Genomic DNA, 18,477 nt, shown 5'->3' on the forward strand with positions numbered 1-18,477 from the left:
AGGTGGTGGTTGAGCTCGGTATGGTTGTGCTGGTGGTAGTGGTAGTGATTGTGGTGGAAGGGGTGCTAGTGAAAGGTTCAGTGACCGTTGTAGGGGAAGTTGTGGTGGTGGTGGTGGTAGTGGTGGCTTTTTCTTCTAGCAACCGTGTCGTTCCCACATCCTCTTCTATCGCGATCGCTCCGATCAAGCATCCAAAGGCGACCCAAAGTGACAGTTGCTTTGACGCTAGTTTCTATCGCAAAGAAAGTAATTAGAACCGCAATTAGCAACTCATTAGCAAGCCAATAGAATTTAATCCGTTGAAATTGAACTTACCATGACTTTCGAAGGCGCTTTTTCCTCACAGTACAGCTCGAGCGCTCTGTACGAAGATACACTCGACGATAGAATGAAGCCGCAACCGGTCGTGCTGGGCTGCAGAATCGTTGCGAAAAGTGAGAGGCACCCTTGTTCTGACGCGCACTGCATGTTACAACAGCAAAACAACCCCCAAAACCAAAAAGAGAGGGTAGGGAGGTCGGCGAATGATTGCAAAGCAATCAGAAAAGGAAAGCCTGTGCCAAACTTCCGCCCGACGAACAGTGCATAAAGCTGGTGAGCATGTTGCGAACCTCTTTCATTCTACTTTCATCCGAACGCCGAAGCATACGGAAACACACGGTAAGCGTCATTCGTGCGGTAACGTTTCGTGTTTCTTCGAAGAAATTCGCTCATCTTCTTGCATCCCTTTACCCACCACCATCGTGGCAGCATTAGAATGAAGTCACTCGCATTACTCTGCACGCTGGTGCTGTTTGCCATCGTACGCGATGCGCTCTCGCTGGACGCCAGCGGAAAAGTTCCGGCGCCGCGACCGGCCGAGCGGTTGCTCGACAATCTTGACATCCTGCAGGAAGACGGCGGCTTTGATCCGCTCGCACCGGTTTCCCAGCACACGGAGCTGTTCGAAATTGCGAAGCGTTTGGCGCAGAAGAAGGAGTCTGGAATTGAGGCACGTGACGGGTACGGTGGCTACCATCCGGGCGGTGAGATGAACAATCTGGACCGGCTCGAGTACTACACGAAACAGTTCCTCAACCTGGCGGTCGACGTGTCCTACTCGTCCGTTTATCTGCTCGGCAACTACACACGATTCGTCCACAATGCTAACAAGAAGTTCATCATCGTTTTTGAATAAACCGCTGCCCTTAATTTATAATGCTAGACTGAACATAAAATTTGCGTGTTACCTTTTTGTCTTAAACAAGAACTCACGAAAGAAAAGATTGAATATAAAAATATTAAAAGCAAATGATAATGATTGATGAATTGATGGGAAGATACTTTCCATAACGCCGGATGGGATCGATTTCAATTTAGCCTTTTTCTGGATACACCTTGTCGTTCTGATTGTTACTGATAAACGTTCGGACTGGTTTTGGGCTCAAAATTTACATATTTCTGCAGTTTAGGAAATCAAAATAAAGCTTTTGAAATATCTCAAGACATTGCTTGGGTGTTCTATGTATAATTATTAAATTCATAAATTTAAGTTTAAATTTTTACTTTCAAAACTGTATATATGTTTACTTGTTTTACTGAGAAAGATCGGCTAAGACATGTTATTGAAAATAAAAAGAAAAATTATCATTCCAAACTCAAAAGAGAGCACAATTAAATATTTATACAAATTCCTCCACACATATTATAATTATTATTTATTTATTCTGTAGGAACGGCTTTGGACATATTGGTTTTATTAATATTATTATTATTGTCAAAATATGTATCTGCTAATAAATCCTGATTCATATCAATTCCACATTAGTCAATCACTTTATTCCCTAGTAAAGATTACACAAATTCATCAACGAACTTTTCAAGAGAGCTTTGCCTATTGATTGGAGACTTTTAGAAAGGATAAATAGCACATTTTGATAAAAGATTATTTTCTCATTTGTTTTTATTTTCATCAAATTTCATTGATGTTTAGATATTTATCTTTATCAAATTAATTATATTTTAAATATTTGTTCGGCTCATTATGAGTTAAATGAAACATCAAGAAAAGATAAAAATCAGTTTAACAAGAATAATCTGAGTCGTATGATTCTGGTTTCGACTGTCTGAGGGACATTCTTGGGGCATATTCTCGCCTAACTCCAGAATGCACATATCAATTCAAAACATCATCAAATCGACATCCAAAAGGCATAACGAAACAGTGGAAAACAGTCTAATAAAAGTCACAAACTTTTAAAATAAAATAAACTAAAAAAATTTAAAAACAACTGCAAGATTTCATACATACAAATATTAAACAGTGTTTGCTATTAATCTCATAATATAGCATCAACCATATTTTGTTCAAGCTATAAGCGACGTTCATTCGCCGAACTTCGTTCACGTGAGACCTCTCTATTTAACAATATACCAACATACATCGGCTCATCAGTCCCGATCGTTCGCTTCCACCAATCAGACCATTTCGCTCCGGAAGGCCCTAAAGAACCACCGAACCCCCGAGGAACTCCACGCACTGCGCATATAAAGGCCAACATCAACGGTTTAAACCATACCATTCGTCCCCCGATTCAATCGAGACGAAGTTCGGCAAAGTGTCCGCAAAAATCCCGGTGGAAAACGTCGCACACCCAAACCACGCTCTCTCTCGCTCTCCCAACATCACACGATGCCCAAATCTGCCACATCTCTAGCCGTGCTGGCGCTGGCACTGATAGCTATCGTCGGTATCGACCAGGCCTCGTCCGGTATCGTGCTCAGTGAAGCAATACGATTGAAAGACTCCCCTAAGGGTGTCCTGCAGCTGAACGCGGTCGTCCACTTCCCGAATCCACCGCCGCCGCCCGCCACCGTCGAGGAAAAGCTGGACTACCTGGAGCTGGTGCTGGCCGAGCTGGAATCGCAACTGCCCCGAAAGTCGCTCTTCCGTTGGCTGTTCCAGGACCGCACTCGGCTGGCGTCGGGCTTCGAGAAGGAGTTCCGATTTTCGTACGATTCTTACCCCTACCTGCACAAGAACTGAGACAACTTGCGATGTGAAAGCGAAACAATTAACGAATAAATAAACAAAAAGCACACAAAAAATGTACAAACTCTTGTTGCATGATTTGCTTCCCGCTGGAGAAGTGGCCCATCCCCACTCTTTTGGTTTTGGTCTTTTGTTCGTACTTTCTTCTACGTCAAGTGAAAGGAGTCCTTTCCACTTGTAAACATTGAGTTCCAGAGTGGAGCTCCCGAAAGCTTGGCCAAAAGGTTTCGTGCATGATCGCTTCGTCAACCAAAGGCATAAGTTCTTGAGCCTTCCCACTAGCAAGACGTACCGAACACCAAGATGCGCTCCTACACTACTAGCCTTCTGTGCGTGACGGTCGCTATCATCGCTATCACCGCACCCGCGCATGCGGGCCGTATTCCCGAGGAAATAGACAACCGGCTAGCGGAGCTGAACAAATGGTTCGAGGCACGCATTCCGATCTACGAGAAAGCGAACTACCTGCTCAAGAAGCTCGGCACCGAGGTGTCGAAGCTGTCCGACATGCACAACGGCATTGACTTCTACTACCAAGGATACTCCGACCTGGAATACTACGGAACGGGCGGTTTCCCCAGCGAGCCCTCACTGCGCATCGTGAAGGTGGTCGGTGACGGTCCCGACCTGAAGCCGGTCGAGGAAGTCGTACGGAAGGCGCTGGAGAAGCGAAGCGTGAAAAACATTCTGCAACTGGCACCGGAAATTAAGAGCGCATTCAAGAGCATTATGGAAAATAAGGTTTAAGCGAAATGGCACCAGGATAATGTTGGGAAAATAAAAATAAAACTTCTAGATTAAGTCAAAATGAGCAACAATGGGTTTTGAGTGTTATTAAAGGCTGATTGAGAAATTATTCTGCACTTTTAAAATCAATCTTATTTTTGTGATCACAGTTTCTGGCGTAAGCATCGAACTATGTTGGGTGTGGTAGGAGCATGCATGCCTATTTCGTTTAATGCATATAATTTAAACCTACTGTTAAAAAAAACTAATGTTGATCCCAGTTTGAATATTTAGTAATCACGATCTGAGTTGTATAGTTTATAGATCTGCTTATCATATCACATCCGTGAGCCATGACAGATGTAAATAAATTCTAAAATAAATTATCTTTGTACATCTTTCGATTTTCTTTTCTAGTGTCAATAATAAGGCTAGAATAAGTTGTTTAGGTTAGATAATTTTTATATTTAACTTTTCTTATTTTTAAGAAGCAGAAACAAGTTTATCATATCTGTAATATCATATCATATCAAATAAACAAAAATGTTGTAGCTTAATTTTCATTGGCTCTTGGTTTTAGGGAAGAAAAAAACGTTACAAATTAATAAATTTCTTAATCTTTGGTAGTAGCTCATGGATGTGCAAGCATTGATGCTAAAAATCAAATTTCAAACAAACGATTGATGCATTTGAAGGATTTGAAGAATATTCCTACTCGGTACACTGTAGAAATAGTACAATATATCGTCAAGATACGCAACACTTAAGCAAAAAAGGTATGATTAACAAATAGCACTGAATATTATTAGGTAATGACAACGTTTTCAAGAAATACAACTTATAAGCTCTGCAAAGAGTGTAGCTGCAATATCATCAGATCCTTCTATTCTAAAGCAACATTTCATTTGGAAAATAAATCTTAAAAATAAAAATGAAATAATAAGACAGTAAATGAATCTAAATCATACTCAACATCATGCTCAGAGACTACTTCAGAACGTCCACTCCGAGCAAGCATCGGCTGAGCAAACTGCAGCATGCTCTCTCGCAGAACGTTTCCCGAACCACTCGAAAGAAAGCCTTTCACTTTACACCGTCTGTCCACGATGGACGCGGCAAAGATTCGTAACAAAACCCGAATCTTCACCCGAAATGCGCTTTAGTTCATCAAAAGCGCTCGAGCAAGAGAGAAAGGATCCTGCAGCTACAGAGCACGCCACCGCTGTCTCCGCACAACAAAAACCAATCGCCAAGCATAGCCATGAAGTTCTGCATCGCCTCCGTGAGTGTGCTGCTGGTGCTGTGCAACCTGACCGCCGCCTTCCAGCGCCCAATCATTGACGACCGGATGGACAAGATCGTGGAGAAGTTTGCCAACTTTAAGGACATCGTCAATTTGAACCGCTTCCTGTACGAGCTGCTGAACATGGTTGCGGACGTGACGCCCAGCTACGGTACCGTGCAGTACTTCCACAACCAGCATCCGGAAATTATATTCCCAACCGTGGTTGAAAATCCGGACCAGACGGAGGAGGAAAGTGCAGAGCCGGCACAAGCATAGGGACACATACAGATACGCTAAAAAAACATAAAAATAAAACGCAAGAAGCAATTAATTTAATCTCAAATTAATGTTGTGTTCTTTTTCACTGTTTTAAAAAGAAAATGATCGAATTTACTTGAATTGGTAAAACAAAATTGTAACATTCGTCGGTTTATTGGAGTTATATTGTTCACTGTAATTAGAATGTGTGCCTTATCACATCCAAATGATGTATATTTATCGCATATTACCTCTTTTTTTTGCAAAAGTTGAACGTGTTGTGGTATTGTTGAATTTTTCATGATGCTCTGACAATATGCTTGTCTTTTTAACATTATTTTTGGGAATAGTTTAACTCTTATTTGTTTGACTTTGTTCTAAATAACTTTAAGTTCTTAATGGTAAGATATGATTCTAATCTTTAGAATTGCTAATGATTTTTTAAATCTGCTATATATTTCTGCAAAGTATTTATTATTTTGTTAGGCGAGTAAAGTTTCCGTTTTCAGTCAATTGATACTGATTTAAAATTTCATTAATTTCATTTCACTACTTGCAAGAATGGCATTCTATTCTCTATGTCATCTTTTCCTTTTAATCTATTGTTTGAGTTAATCTATTGATGGGGATCTACCAAACCAAACGCACGAAAAGTTCTAACCCAAAATTCGCCCCAAAAACCCGAAGTCTTACGGAGATACTCTCCTGCTTTTACATAGCAAGAGATGCTGCACAGTGGTCCATATAAACCGCTATTTCATGCAGTTTCATCTCATTCTGCTCCGATCAGCTCACTCGATCGTGTCCCAAGCAAGCGCGTCCCCTTCAACATGAGTCCCCGTCACCTGTGCATCGTGCTGTTCGTGAGTGTGGCCATTGTCACGGTGAAAGGTCTGCCGGGCATAGCGGACGGCCTTTGGTCCAAGGTGTCCTCAAGCTCCCTGCAAGCGAGTCCCGCTCACGCCCTGTTCGCCAATCAGCCGTTTGCGAGAGCTTTCTCCAGCGAAGAACCAGTGCCGGTCGAAAAGCCGAAGGAGCCCGAGCCGAACAAGGTGCAATCGGTGGTACCACCGAAGTTGAAGGCAGCAGTACCGGTACTGCCCGAGGAGCTGAAGGAGAAGCTGTTGGCGGTCGAGCCAGAGAAACCACAGGTCGTGGTGAAAACGGCCGACTCGAGCACACCCGAAATTCCCATCTTTGCCAAACTGATCCTGGGCGATCCCTCCAAACCGAAGCTGGCGACGGTCGAGAGCCTGCGCAACATTAACTGGCGCAGCGTGCAAACCAACCTCGAGCTGCCGAACAAGCACACCATACCGATGGTGGACGAGCTGCTCCAGAAGACGGAGGAGCTACTCCGGCTGTTCCAGGAGCTGAAGCTTGAATCGAACGGTTTCGTGTCGGACGTCGAGACGCACAACGAGAACGCGCTGAAGGAGTATATTGGCTACTATAACTAAGACACTAGCGAAAAGCAACAACGAAATTGATGAAAAATAAACGAAAAAAATGCAACTTTTTTAAACTCAATTCACACTTCTGATTTGTTTCGCTGATTTAACTCCGCCCGGAATGTATTGAGAATTTCATACGTGCAGAATTTGTTGAGAATTTCGTTCGTGTTTTTGGGAGAAATCTTTCCACCTTTTCGTTTGCGACTAACCGTTAAGAGCCTTAACTGCATCTCTTTCATGCATCGAAGTTACTTCTCCTTCAGAACGTGCATCGTCGCGATACCTTCCCATTCTGATTCGGACATTTCGGACGAGCCACCCCGGTGAAAGTACCCATCCTAGCCGGTCAGGAACGCAACAAAATCAAGCCACCGGCCGGTGCGAGCCATCATTCGACTGCCACCCGTAGCAAGATGCACTTCAAGCTTCACACAATTGCCGTTATCGCGCTGCTCGGTCTGTGGGCCGTCCCAGTGCCGGCCACCTTCACCACGGTGCAACAAGAGACAGTAATAGAGCACATCGATGTGCCGAACCGAATCGCCTGGCTGCCGGAAGGTACCGACCTGGTGCTGCGCTTTCTGATCAACATCTCCAACAAGATGATCGCTCACTATGGGCTCGCCTTGGAGCGCATCAAGTATCTGCGTGCGACGATACAGAGCTACCCGCCGGCGTACACCAGCATCGACCTGTTCTACGACAACGATATCCAGCAGCCGATCGATGGGGATAAGCAAAAGCCTGATCTCGGGTCGGGATATGCGAAGGGTGTGTTCCAGAGTGCGCTCAAAACGGTGCAACAGTTTGCCGGGAAGCGTATTCCAGCGTTTGGAAAGCATTAGAAACTGGACAGCGAAAACAAATATAAAAACACAATAAGGCAATAAAAAACTATTTTAGGTGAAATTAAAATGTTTGTATTTTATTGAAAGTGTTACTATGAGAGATATCACCAATCCTAAGCATGCTTTTGAATTAAATATCAATGTTTTTTAAGGGCATTTTTCAAACGGGACGATTAATAACTACCATTGGCTAGTATCTTGCGGGAAGATAATAAATAGTGAACAATTCTGAATGATATTCTTACTGAACATGGTGTTTTATTTAAACATGATCTGGTGATATAGCCATTTGGATGAGTTTTACTGTCAATAGAATGGTTCAGTCGATCGTATATATCGTTATATTTAATTATTCACATCCATTTTAGAAGGATTCTCGACTATCGACATATTAACTGATGCACGCGTCCCCTTACTGTTCACAAGTGCACAAATATGTTAAAATTTTCTATTTAACTGTCTCGTTTATACGCTTTCTTTTAATTAATGTATATCTTTAACGAAAAGATACAAGGTCCATGCAATGTTATGAAGAAATATTGTAACATAAACATTCAAAACTCGGTCTTGTGTTTCAAGAAGGTAATATTGTGGACACTGATAAAGATTTAAGGAACAAGTTTCGATATAGCCACGCATGTTTACTATTGGTATATCAATTTAGTTATTCTGGTAAATTTTTACGAGCATTTTTGTAGAATTTAACTCTTTAGTTAAATTTAGTTTATTGATCAATCCATGGGAATCTTGAAGATCCTACATGAATGTACTTAAATAGATTATAAAAGGTACATAAGTGGATACAAGAGAAGATACATAAGTAACACAACATAATGTACTTCAAAAATATGGATTTTACATGTGATATGTCTTGAGTCTATCTCTGGAAACATTCTGCGATATGTTGAAATCAAATAAATCGTATTGATTGATGAAAGTTCAACACATAGCAGACATAGAATCAGACTACGATGGATATTAATTTAAATCGCAAAGTTTGCCAATCCCCGATCTAGACAGAGAAACACTTGTACTACATAGGTTAATCCAAACCTTCTTATCTATAACATGAACTACGCCGTTACATCTATTACATCTACATCTACCCAAGTAGTTCATATAAGTAATATAATAGCTGTTTTGTGAAAATAGTACATTTCGCTTAATTTTATGTTTTAAAATGAACATAGTTGTTTTGTGTTGAACTAAAACTATAATTAAATTAAATGCACAATTAATTGTTGCATGGACACTAATAATCCCACGTCATCTTGACTATTGGGTGAAACATATTTGAGGCTTAAAATCTTTGGATACTTTAAATGAAAAAAGGAAATAAGCTTACGTATTGTATCAGTAATGCTATTATTGATTCATTTATTTATTTATAATAACATTATTACTGCTTTGGCCATATTTTCGTTATTGATAATTTCGACATAATGTATAGCTAATAAAAAACTAGAACCTCTTGTAACATGTATTATCTACCCAGGTAGGTGATTGTAGAAGTCAAGGGTATAAACAACATTTTGCAAGTTAAATTTAAGCTATATTGTTAAACAGTGGCAGCGTCAAAGAACTTGTCTGTTCCAAAACATGGCCTTAAACACTTAAGTATTGAATGAATTAACAATTCTTACAGTCAAAAATACTCTCTCCTATTGATTGTGTTGCTTCAACCTAAACTTGGTTAGAAACTGATCAAAAAGATCATAAAACGGAAAAATATTTGAAAAGTAAGCAATCAAGATACTTGAACCAAGATGACCAAGCCATGCAACGACGATGTGCTCTTTTGTGAGCAGACCAACGAGAAAAAGAAACTTAAAACCCTCCATAAATTGCATCAGTTCATTATTTTAATAATTGTTCATCTGAAATTGTCCTTAGAGCAGCATGATACGGTTCAAAATATTTCTGTTATCTTGAACATGGTGTATCTCTGAACTAGAAAAAGGCATTTGAGAACTGCAACAACAATTCTCAAACCTCTGCCTAGAAACTCTTACTTGTACTTTTACGCTTTTCTTTCAAAAAACAAAGCAAAAACAACTCCATTCCATTTGCGCTACTAGTTAAATATCGTGCCGTGATTTTATTTTCAGTGTTGCTCATCATCGCGTCGTCCCGCCACGTCGTTCTTCTTGTACAGGTATTCGTGCTTGTAATACGGCGGCACCTTCTCCAGCTCCCTCACGTGCAGGCTCAGCTTGCCCGGGAACGAGTACGGGAAGTCCAGTGCCTCGCTGTTGAACGCGTTCAGCGCTGCCAGCTGGCTGAACTCGAGCGCGTTCGTCGCCGCCAGGATCAGCTTCTCGCGCATGCTCAGGAACATCTCGACGTCGTTCCACTTGCGACCATACCAGCCACCGTAACCGCCGTATCCTCCGTCGTATCCGCCGCCGTACGATCCATCACCGCCATACTCGCCACCATACTCGCCACCATACTCGCCACCATAGTCACCACCGTACGAATCTTCCCCATCGTAAGCAAAGGGACCAGCTGCTGACACTTGGTTTGCGGTAAGCACTGCAAGCGTTACCAACGCAATCGCTAGGCTAGTCTGCATCATCTGCATCGTGCTGTGGCTGTTGCGTTACAAAGCGACTTCTAAGCTACTCTGCTTGTGTCTGCTTACGAGCCCGGCTGGAATCGTACTGATATACGCCCATAGCGAGCCGTCTTGATGAAAATTCTTCCCTCGGCGTTGCGCCCACCGATGAGTGAAAGGCTCCAAACTGTGCCGTTCACTGCAAGTTTCGTACCGCCCCAAACGTACGCTGCCTGCCGATTGGGCGCACGAGAACTTTCTCTCCCGAAATGCGCGAACCTTTCGCTAAAAGAGTGGGGGGAATCGCTGTCCTGCCGTAAGAACGGTTAGGATAGGAGTTCTGCGATACTGTTGCCTAAAATTTCACTGCACCAAACCGAACCGAGCTAGTCCGTGTGCAGCCGCCATCGAACCAAGACGTGTCCGTGCTACCGATTTGTCCGAACAAACACTCAAACCCAACAACCCGAACGACAGCACCATGAAACGATCGACACTGATCGCACTGGCCGTGATGGCTCTCGCGTCTCTCACCCTGGCAGAACAGCTCACCCTGGATCAGGTGCGCGAGGATGTACTACAGCGCATCCAGGCCGCGAACGTTAGCCTTCCAGCGGCGGGGAAAGGTGCAGGCGGCAAGAATCTGCAGAGCTACCGCGTCATCGAGCCGTACGCGATCGCCGACCTGCTCACCGCCATCATCTCCATCTACTCCACCATCTTCTACAACTATCCCGACTTTGTGCAGTACGACTTTGGCGATCTGCGGCTACTCGGCGTCCGCTACATACCGCAGCGCATCGAGTTCAACTACGTGAAGCGGGTGTGAACGATCGGACCCCAATAAACAGAGCCCAATTGAATTGATTTAGCGTGCAAAAAAAAACACAACGTTGACAGGTGGATGCGTTTTTCTTGAGCGAGACAATCAGAAAGTACTGTGAAAGAACGCCAGCAGCTTAGGAGGACTTCAAGGTTTTGTTGTTTTTTTTTTTTTTTCAAATCATTTTTTATTCCCTCATTGGGCGTTACTTTTTTTTCGTTGTTAATGATGAGTGCTTGATGAGTGATGAATGAGTGATGATTATGAAGATGATCATGTGTGTGTATGTTAATTTGTTTGTGTGTTGTTGTTGTTGTGAGCGCATCGGTTTCAATTCCAATATGGCTAGCCCGATCGCGCTCCAGTCAAACCCAGGTTCACTCTACGAGGTGGGTTGTCAGTCCGCATTCTGTCTTGTGTCCGCGTTCTCGCGTTCTCTTCTAAAGTCTAACGTAATCTAATGGACGGAAATCACTGATTATTTTTGTACCGGACGCCTTCGTGTCACGCAGTTCCTCCACAAAAAGGGAGAAATGCACGCAACGGACGAATTTCCGGGATTTTTTCAAAAAAACCTTGGAATCTTCAATTTTGATTGTCGTATACAGCTATATCCTGATGTCGAGCTGATGCTTTCTTCGTGGCTCCGGTTCTCGCACGGTCATGGGGGGTGGGGGTTGACAGTCTTCATCCTTACAGCGGCTTCTTCTTCTCGCCGTCCTCCTCCTCGTCGAAGAAGTTACCTGCAACGGAAGTGGCCGACGGTGAAGCCAACGCTAGACCATTCTTACCGACGATCGCCGTCCCGGTGGGGGCTGAGGCAGCCACACCACCCCGGCCGGCCAGTGCAATACCCGACGGCTTCACGGCGGCGATGGCCGGATCGTTCACGCTGCGCTGCATGCCCTCCTGCTTGCCGTCCTTCTCCTCGTCAACGGGCTGAATTTCGGGCGCCTCCTCGTCGGCCTTCGAGCGGCCCTGGACGACCACGGCCGGCACCTCCTCATCCTCCATCATAACCTGCTGCTGTTCCGGCTGCTGCTGCTGCTCGTCGTCCAGCGAACGGGCCCAGGCACGGTCGATCGTTTGCTCCTTGTCCTGGTGCGACTCGAGCAGATCATTCTTCAGCTGGGCGGGCACAGCCGCCGGCACGGGAGCAATCGGCGCGAGCGACGACACGATCTGGGCCTGGAACTTGGGCTGCAGCTCATCCTCTGCCTGGATGTCGGAGTTAGCACGGGCGTGGATGGCCTGCAGCGGCTGCAGGCTGAACACCGGGCTGAGCGGGTTCTGCAGGGCGTCAAAGTTGCCGTAGAACTGGGGCGTACCGCTCAGGATGTAGTAGCGCTGGGGCTGGGGCAGGGCCGCGGTCGAGGCGGGCGTTTCCGGTCCCTTCTCCGCGTCGGCCGGTGCCATGAACATCAGCTTCTTCTCCGGTGCCTTGGCGCTTTCGCCGCCGGCCGGCGCTTCTGTCGTTTCGCCCTCGGACGTCGGCATCTCGGTGGCCGGTGGCTGCAGGAAGGAAAACACGTTCGACCACCAGTTGCCCTCGTCCTGCTTCAGCGTCACCAGCCGGATCGGTTTGCTCTCGGTGTACTGGGTGGTGGTGTGGGTCGCGGTGGCCAGCGGCAGCGACGGATAGTAGTAGACGTACTGCTTGGGCTCGAGCTTCAGCTGCTGGATCGGTTGAATGAGATGCGGCTGAATCTTGAGCGTCGCCGGCTGCTGCTGTATCAGGTAGTACTGGGCGGCGGGCTGCAGAATTGCGGCGGGCGCCGCACGGCAGACGGCAAACACGCCCAGCAGTGCTACCACAACGGTGCTCAGATGACCCATCGCTGCGATCCAGAGAGGGAAAGAAAAGAAGCAAAGAAAACCGGGTTAAAATGGTCGTTAAGCTCAAACGTTCCGGACGAAATGTTACGCGGCTTGTGTGCTATTGAACTTGGCCTACGCCTCTCGCTACGGAGAAGGGGCAAAATCGTGCCCAACAAGTACCCTCCTTAGAGCTCCCCTCGCCCATCTGCATCTGTGCAAAGAGGTCGTACCGATAGAGTGAACTCGGTCGTTGCCGTGCAGCACTGCAGCAAAAACCGGTCTTTGGAGGAATGAAAAGAATCGAGACCGTTTCGGGGGATGGAGCGGACCGGGGCAGCAATAGCAGCCGGATGGCAATCAAATGGCAGTGGGTAAGGTCAAGAACTGCAGTGATGCAGCCTGGTAAAGGTAACGTAAAGTGCAGCGAAGAAAGCAATGCACCAAGTGGGCTTGGATGGGTAAATGAAGAGAAAAGACTAAGAGTAAAAAAGCAAGTGAGCGAGTGAAGCTTTTTGCCTCAGTACAGGGTTTTCCAGGGGTTCTCATAGTTGTGGGACACTTCGTAGACTCTTTCCCATTGGAAGTGAACTTCATACGTTGGAAATTGAACTCTATGGCACCCTTTTTGGACAGGCTCGTTGGAACCTATTGGATTTGTCCAACAAGAGTGCTAGAGAGTCCAATTCCCATTACATTAAGTTAATTTAACGTAAGAAAGTGTTTATAAAGTGTTCCAGAACTCCTGGAAAATCCTATAAGTGCTTTTTTTAGAAATAATTTATACAAATCTAGCAACAAATGCAAAATCTAGCAACACTTTTAATCAGACAAACATGTAACGTTAGTAAAGTGCAATTAATGTGTTCCGAAGGTAGCAGCATATCTTGAACATCTGTTAAAATATAATATCGCGTTTGGCCCAAAATATTAATTAAGTATGGGTAATTCGGATTAAAGTGCTCTTCCCTTCTAAATAATTATTAAAATTACCTGATCAAGGATATTAAAAATAGTCCATTATTATTTTTAGTGGAGTTTTACAATGAATTTGAGAACATACATGTAAAATCAGTGATTACTAAAAGAGTTGCAATGGTTGAAAAACGCCTACCTCTGGATTTTTTTGTTTATTTTTAAAGAGACTCTAAGCCTAATTGAACTCTGGCATAGGTTATACTATTTTTGAGCAGTTTTTGATACTCAATGTTGAGAAAATTGCATACTTTCAGGCGCCAAATAACGATGTTTTTATTTAATGACTTAATCAAAAGGTCGTTATTTTTTAACTAGTCAGAATTTTCATGAATTTCTGTCCCAAAAAATACAAACCAAAGAATACCATTGGTACTCTAAAATCTAATTTAAATTGTTGTCTAGCAAAAAATTAACTCCTTCCACTTATCAAGAGACCTAATTTGGACTATTGCCAATTCCGCACCGCATCGCTACCATACCAAAGATATTTAATTAATTTTCTTTTTCCAATTTCAACCCATTTTTGCTCTACCATACTCCTCGCACACGACGCCACCCGTCCGTAAAGTTCACTGCTCTCTTACCTGATGATGTTAGGCCTTTGGGTTTGTAGAAAATCCTAGAAGAAAGTGGCACCAGATCGATACACTTCTTCCACTGATTTCGTCACTTGAACTGCACGCTGCGCTTTTACCGTTTGTGTTTTTTTGCAACCCCTAGTCGACTAGATCCGACAGCCTAGCAGACACTGACTGGGTGCATCCGTCCGAGAACGCCCTTTATAAGCTTGCCGCTGGTTTGCTAGGGGGCACATCAGCAGCGATCCGGCTCGTGAGATCGTACACTCTCTATCCTGCTTCAACGCGAGCTGCAACTATTTTTGCGTTGGTGTCAGCGGTGCATGTGTTGGTGCAGCTAGGCAGAAACTAGAACAATCCCTGGAGGTGAGGTACCGTGCATAAACGGGGCTGGGGGCAGGGAGGTGCTGAGATGCATTTGGACTGGAAAGCTGGAAACGTCCGATGCAAAAATGCAGATGCAAGAACCTAGAACTTGACCATAAACAAACGAGCCTACCGGGAGAGGCAGGTACAGGACTTGGTGCGGCGTGTGTCTTGTTGATTTTTTTCCTTCTCTTTGCTACGATTTTTCATACAAATCGTGGAGGAGAAAAAATGAAACACTACTACCAGCATGGAATTGCATGCTATTTCTCATCTTGCTTGGTGTTATCGTTTTATTCGTTTTTTGTTCGTTTCTCTCCCATTGGACACTTTGTTGAGATTCATTTTTCAGGTAGAACACACCCACCATAAATTGCAACAACGCGCAGCTTCCTTCCCCAGGGGCCGTTTATGATACCCGGATGCGAAGGTGCGTGTCTAGGGTGATCATCTCTTTGGTGATCTTGTTTCGTTCTTTTCCACAATAAAATATGTAAAATGTATAATACTGTTTTTTCACCCTTTCTTGTTTTGATTGCACACCTTGTACCAACAGCTTCATTTTTTCGTATTAATATCTAACGACACGAGCCAACCCTTTTCGCCTTTCTAACGGAGCTTTTCACCCTTTTACCATGAAGTGCACACCGAAAACAGAAACACCATCCACACACAAAAAAGGGTTTCTGGTTTTTCCAGACCCTTTGACCAGCCTGCAAGGGTATGTGTGTTTGTGTGGATGCATTTTTCTTCGCCTCCTTTGAACCAGTTCGCTTATCGAACCGACGATCGATCAATAGATTTCCATCGCACCCGCTCCCGGTGTCCCGGTGGACCCGACCGGTTTTCCTGCCTGCCCATTTCTGGCGCTGTCCGATTCCTGTCCCCGATCCCGCCCGTCCGGCTGTACAGTTGCGCAGTTGGTGTGGTGTGTTCTGTTATTTCGCTTGATTTGTTGTTTGCATTTGCTATTTGAGAAGCACATCATCTCTGGCGGCCGGTGGTGCTGTTCGTGAATCTTGCCTGAATCTTCCCCGGCAAGTAAGATAAAGTTCTTGTGCCGGGTGGAACCCGTTTTTCGCACTCTCCGCGAGGGAGGTTGCGGTTGCGGAATATGGCCAGCACCGCCAGCCGTGGAGCCGGCTGAACTGCAGGAGGCAGGAGACATTTTGCACCGTCGACGCGGTCGTGCAATTAAACCGGACTCTTGTGCCGATGGGGGCCTGGTTGTTATTATTTTATGTTCTTAGCGTTTGGTTGTTAATGGCGGGCAGTTAGATTGAGCAGCTATATTGCAGTGTCATTTAATGATTGCTGCTTGTTTTTTTTTTATCTGGTAACAAAGAGAAACTAGAAAAGCTATCGTACCTTGTAGACTTATAAGTGGTTCAATGGACTTAAATTATTAAATGGGTATAGTTATTTCGTCAAATGCATGATGTGAATTATCAATCAAAAATCGACTCTCAAGACTAAATTATAACTGTTTGAATTTCTTTGTTATTCAAATAAGCTTGAAAAATTAACAAACAAACTATTTAAGAACACGTTTTTGATATTCTATGCAAGTACAGAAATGGCATCAAAGCAAAACTCGGCATCGGGAACATCTAAGGCCACATTATTCTTTGTTATGTTCGATTAAATCTTTTGAAGTAGAATTAAAATTTATTCTTATGAATTTGGCGAATTAAGGATCAATATATTGAATAATCTAACAAACAACTTCTTCCATTTTTTTTGGTCGGCGCACCCAACGATGTTGAGGATGCGTTTTAAAATTTAAAGGCTGTGAACGAATGAAAGGATTGAGAAAAATAACAAATAAACTGAGTACATGTATGGAATTTATCATAAATATTGAAAATAAATCGAACAATTCTTTAATAACTTGATCTTAATGTGTCCTTACCTATGTTAATAAAACTAATATCATATTTAGTTTTGTTTATTTCATTGTGTGTTCTTTTCATTAGATTTATATTATTTATTTTGTTGGTTTTTTACGTATTGTACATTTAACAAAAGTTAAAGATTATTTTCTTCTTTACAACATACAAAAACCATACAATAAAACATACATACAATTTAAAACATACAATGTTTTAAATTGTTAAGCTATCGTTAAATCTATCGTATCTACTGCACTGCTCCTTAAAATAAAATGCTTTATATCCGAGAAAAGTATTATTTACTGAAATACTTTATCTTTTTTCAATCAATCGCAACACCGATTAGCTATCTTTTTCTTTACATATGTACAGAAAATTAAAAGATCCATCCACGCACTATCAACAGTAACGACGCATTAAAACCCCGCAATGTTACATTTGCATAAAAATGTTTCAAAACTCGGCGTCGGCCCCATTTTCGCTACCAGTGCCCCCAACGGTAACGGCCGATAAAACGTTTAATACGCAGGCATTGCAGCTCTTGACCACACCGTCAAGGTGACTGTCCGCAAGTGTTCGGGCCGGTCGCCGGCACAGAACCTCATCAGCTGAGCTACGGCTGCGTCTGCCGCTTTGGCCGCCCGTCACAGGGTGATGCGAAATTGCATTCCGGTTGCGATCGGATACAAGGGAACGGAACGAAACCGCCCGCCCATTGCCCACCCACCACATATGGGTGGGCATCGGCAGCGGCACTAACCTTACCGCAATAAAAATGTACTTACCCCGGGACGTGCCGTGGCCTGGGCAGTGCGTACTCCTTCCCTCGACGCTATGCTCGGGTGGGGACTAAGTGTAGCCTTCTGTTCCGATTCGTTTTGTTGTACTTTTCTGCCCCGACGTGCCGGTACCCGGTGGCTCTGCTGCGAGGAGATGAGGGTGACGTTTATTTTATGTTGCGCATACTTCCCTGCACTGCATGCAGAGTACGTATGATGTGTGTGTGTGCTGGTTCGGCTGCCGTACGTTCATACCAAGGTGATCGATATTGTCGGCCGGTGGACTGACTGCATCGAGCCTACGCCTACGGGCCCGGCTAGAATGGCCTGAAAGCCGCAACGGGTTAGATAAAATCATCGCGCTAATGTGCGTACCGTTTACGAGCAGTCCCAGTTACCGGTTCGTTGGGAAGCAAATTTTACGACACTGCTCGAATTGTGCGCAGATGATTGGACGGTCAATGTGAGGCTGTTAATTGATCCTTGCGGTGGTTGCCGCTTTCTCTGTTCGCAGGACAGAATGTAACGAGCTGTAAATTGTTTGATTGGTGGCAATTGTTTTGTTTGATATGGAAGTTATGCGCTGGGCGGGGTAATAATTGACTATAGGAAATAATGAGGCAATATAACATGGAATAGAGTTCTTTACACACGGAAACGAAGAACACAATTACACCAGCGTCGTATAATTGTACAAACTCATTACATTATTTCTGTTTTTTTTTATAACTGTATGTTAAAAACTTTTTTTAATTATAGTGGTAAATAAGCAGTGCGATAATTATTGGTTCTGATTATAATGAGAAACGTTAAACCTCTTGCATTTTTGTATCAATTGTGTACGAAATGCAAAAGAAAAGAAAGAAAACCGACAAAACATTCATGTAACGTTTCTGATGGCTTCGCTCCTGATAGTATGCAATACGCGCTACAAGCAGCGTTACATACAATATTCCCGAACGCTTCAACGTTGTTCAAACGCTTTATTTTATACAGGCGCTGTAAAGGTTGTCCCCAGGATACTCTTTTCTTGTGGACCGCCTAGCTGCAGGGTATCTGTAATATCAGCGTAAGTTTTCATTAGAAA

At 43.9% G+C, this 18,477-nt stretch overlaps 2 protein-coding genes across 3 annotated transcripts; one reads left to right on the forward strand and one right to left on the reverse strand.

The window, feature by feature from the left end:
- The first annotated feature begins 578 nt into the window (after nucleotides 1–578).
- On the forward strand, nucleotides 579–1,278 carry LOC133391367 (uncharacterized). The gene is made up of 2 exons (XM_061645168.1): nucleotides 579–660; nucleotides 751–1,278. The coding sequence occupies exon 2, from the start codon at nucleotides 758–760 to the stop codon at nucleotides 1,175–1,177; it is 420 nt and encodes a 139-aa protein (XP_061501152.1). The 5' UTR covers nucleotides 579–660; nucleotides 751–757; the 3' UTR covers nucleotides 1,178–1,278.
- Nucleotides 1,279–11,274: 9,996 nt separating this feature from the next.
- Nucleotides 11,275–14,517, reverse strand: LOC3290184 (uncharacterized). Of its 2 annotated transcripts, XM_557179.3 has the most exons (3): nucleotides 14,360–14,517; nucleotides 11,837–12,820; nucleotides 11,275–11,725 (listed from the first exon to the last, which is right to left on the reverse strand). In XM_557179.3, the coding sequence occupies exons 2-3, from the start codon at nucleotides 12,816–12,818 to the stop codon at nucleotides 11,676–11,678; spliced, it is 1,032 nt and encodes a 343-aa protein (XP_557179.3). In that variant the 5' UTR covers nucleotides 12,819–12,820; nucleotides 14,360–14,517; the 3' UTR covers nucleotides 11,275–11,675. The 2 variants fall into 2 exon arrangements, with proteins under 2 accessions (XP_557179.3, XP_061503337.1); XM_061647353.1 differs by having other exon boundaries at nucleotides 11,275–12,820.
- Nucleotides 14,518–18,477: the final 3,960 nt, after the last annotated feature.

This window comes from Anopheles gambiae, chromosome 2, assembly GCF_943734735.2.
Source record: "Anopheles gambiae chromosome 2, idAnoGambNW_F1_1, whole genome shotgun sequence".
NCBI classification, from domain to species: domain Eukaryota; kingdom Metazoa; phylum Arthropoda; class Insecta; order Diptera; family Culicidae; genus Anopheles; species Anopheles gambiae.

Excerpts from the sequence above, each read along its gene's own strand:
- LOC133391367 (XM_061645168.1), top strand. The coding sequence starts at position 758 with ATGAAGTCACTCGCATTACTCTGCACGCTGGTGCTGTTTGCCATCGTA.
- LOC3290184 (XM_061647353.1), bottom strand. The coding sequence starts at position 12,818 with ATGGGTCATCTGAGCACCGTTGTGGTAGCACTGCTGGGCGTGTTTGCC.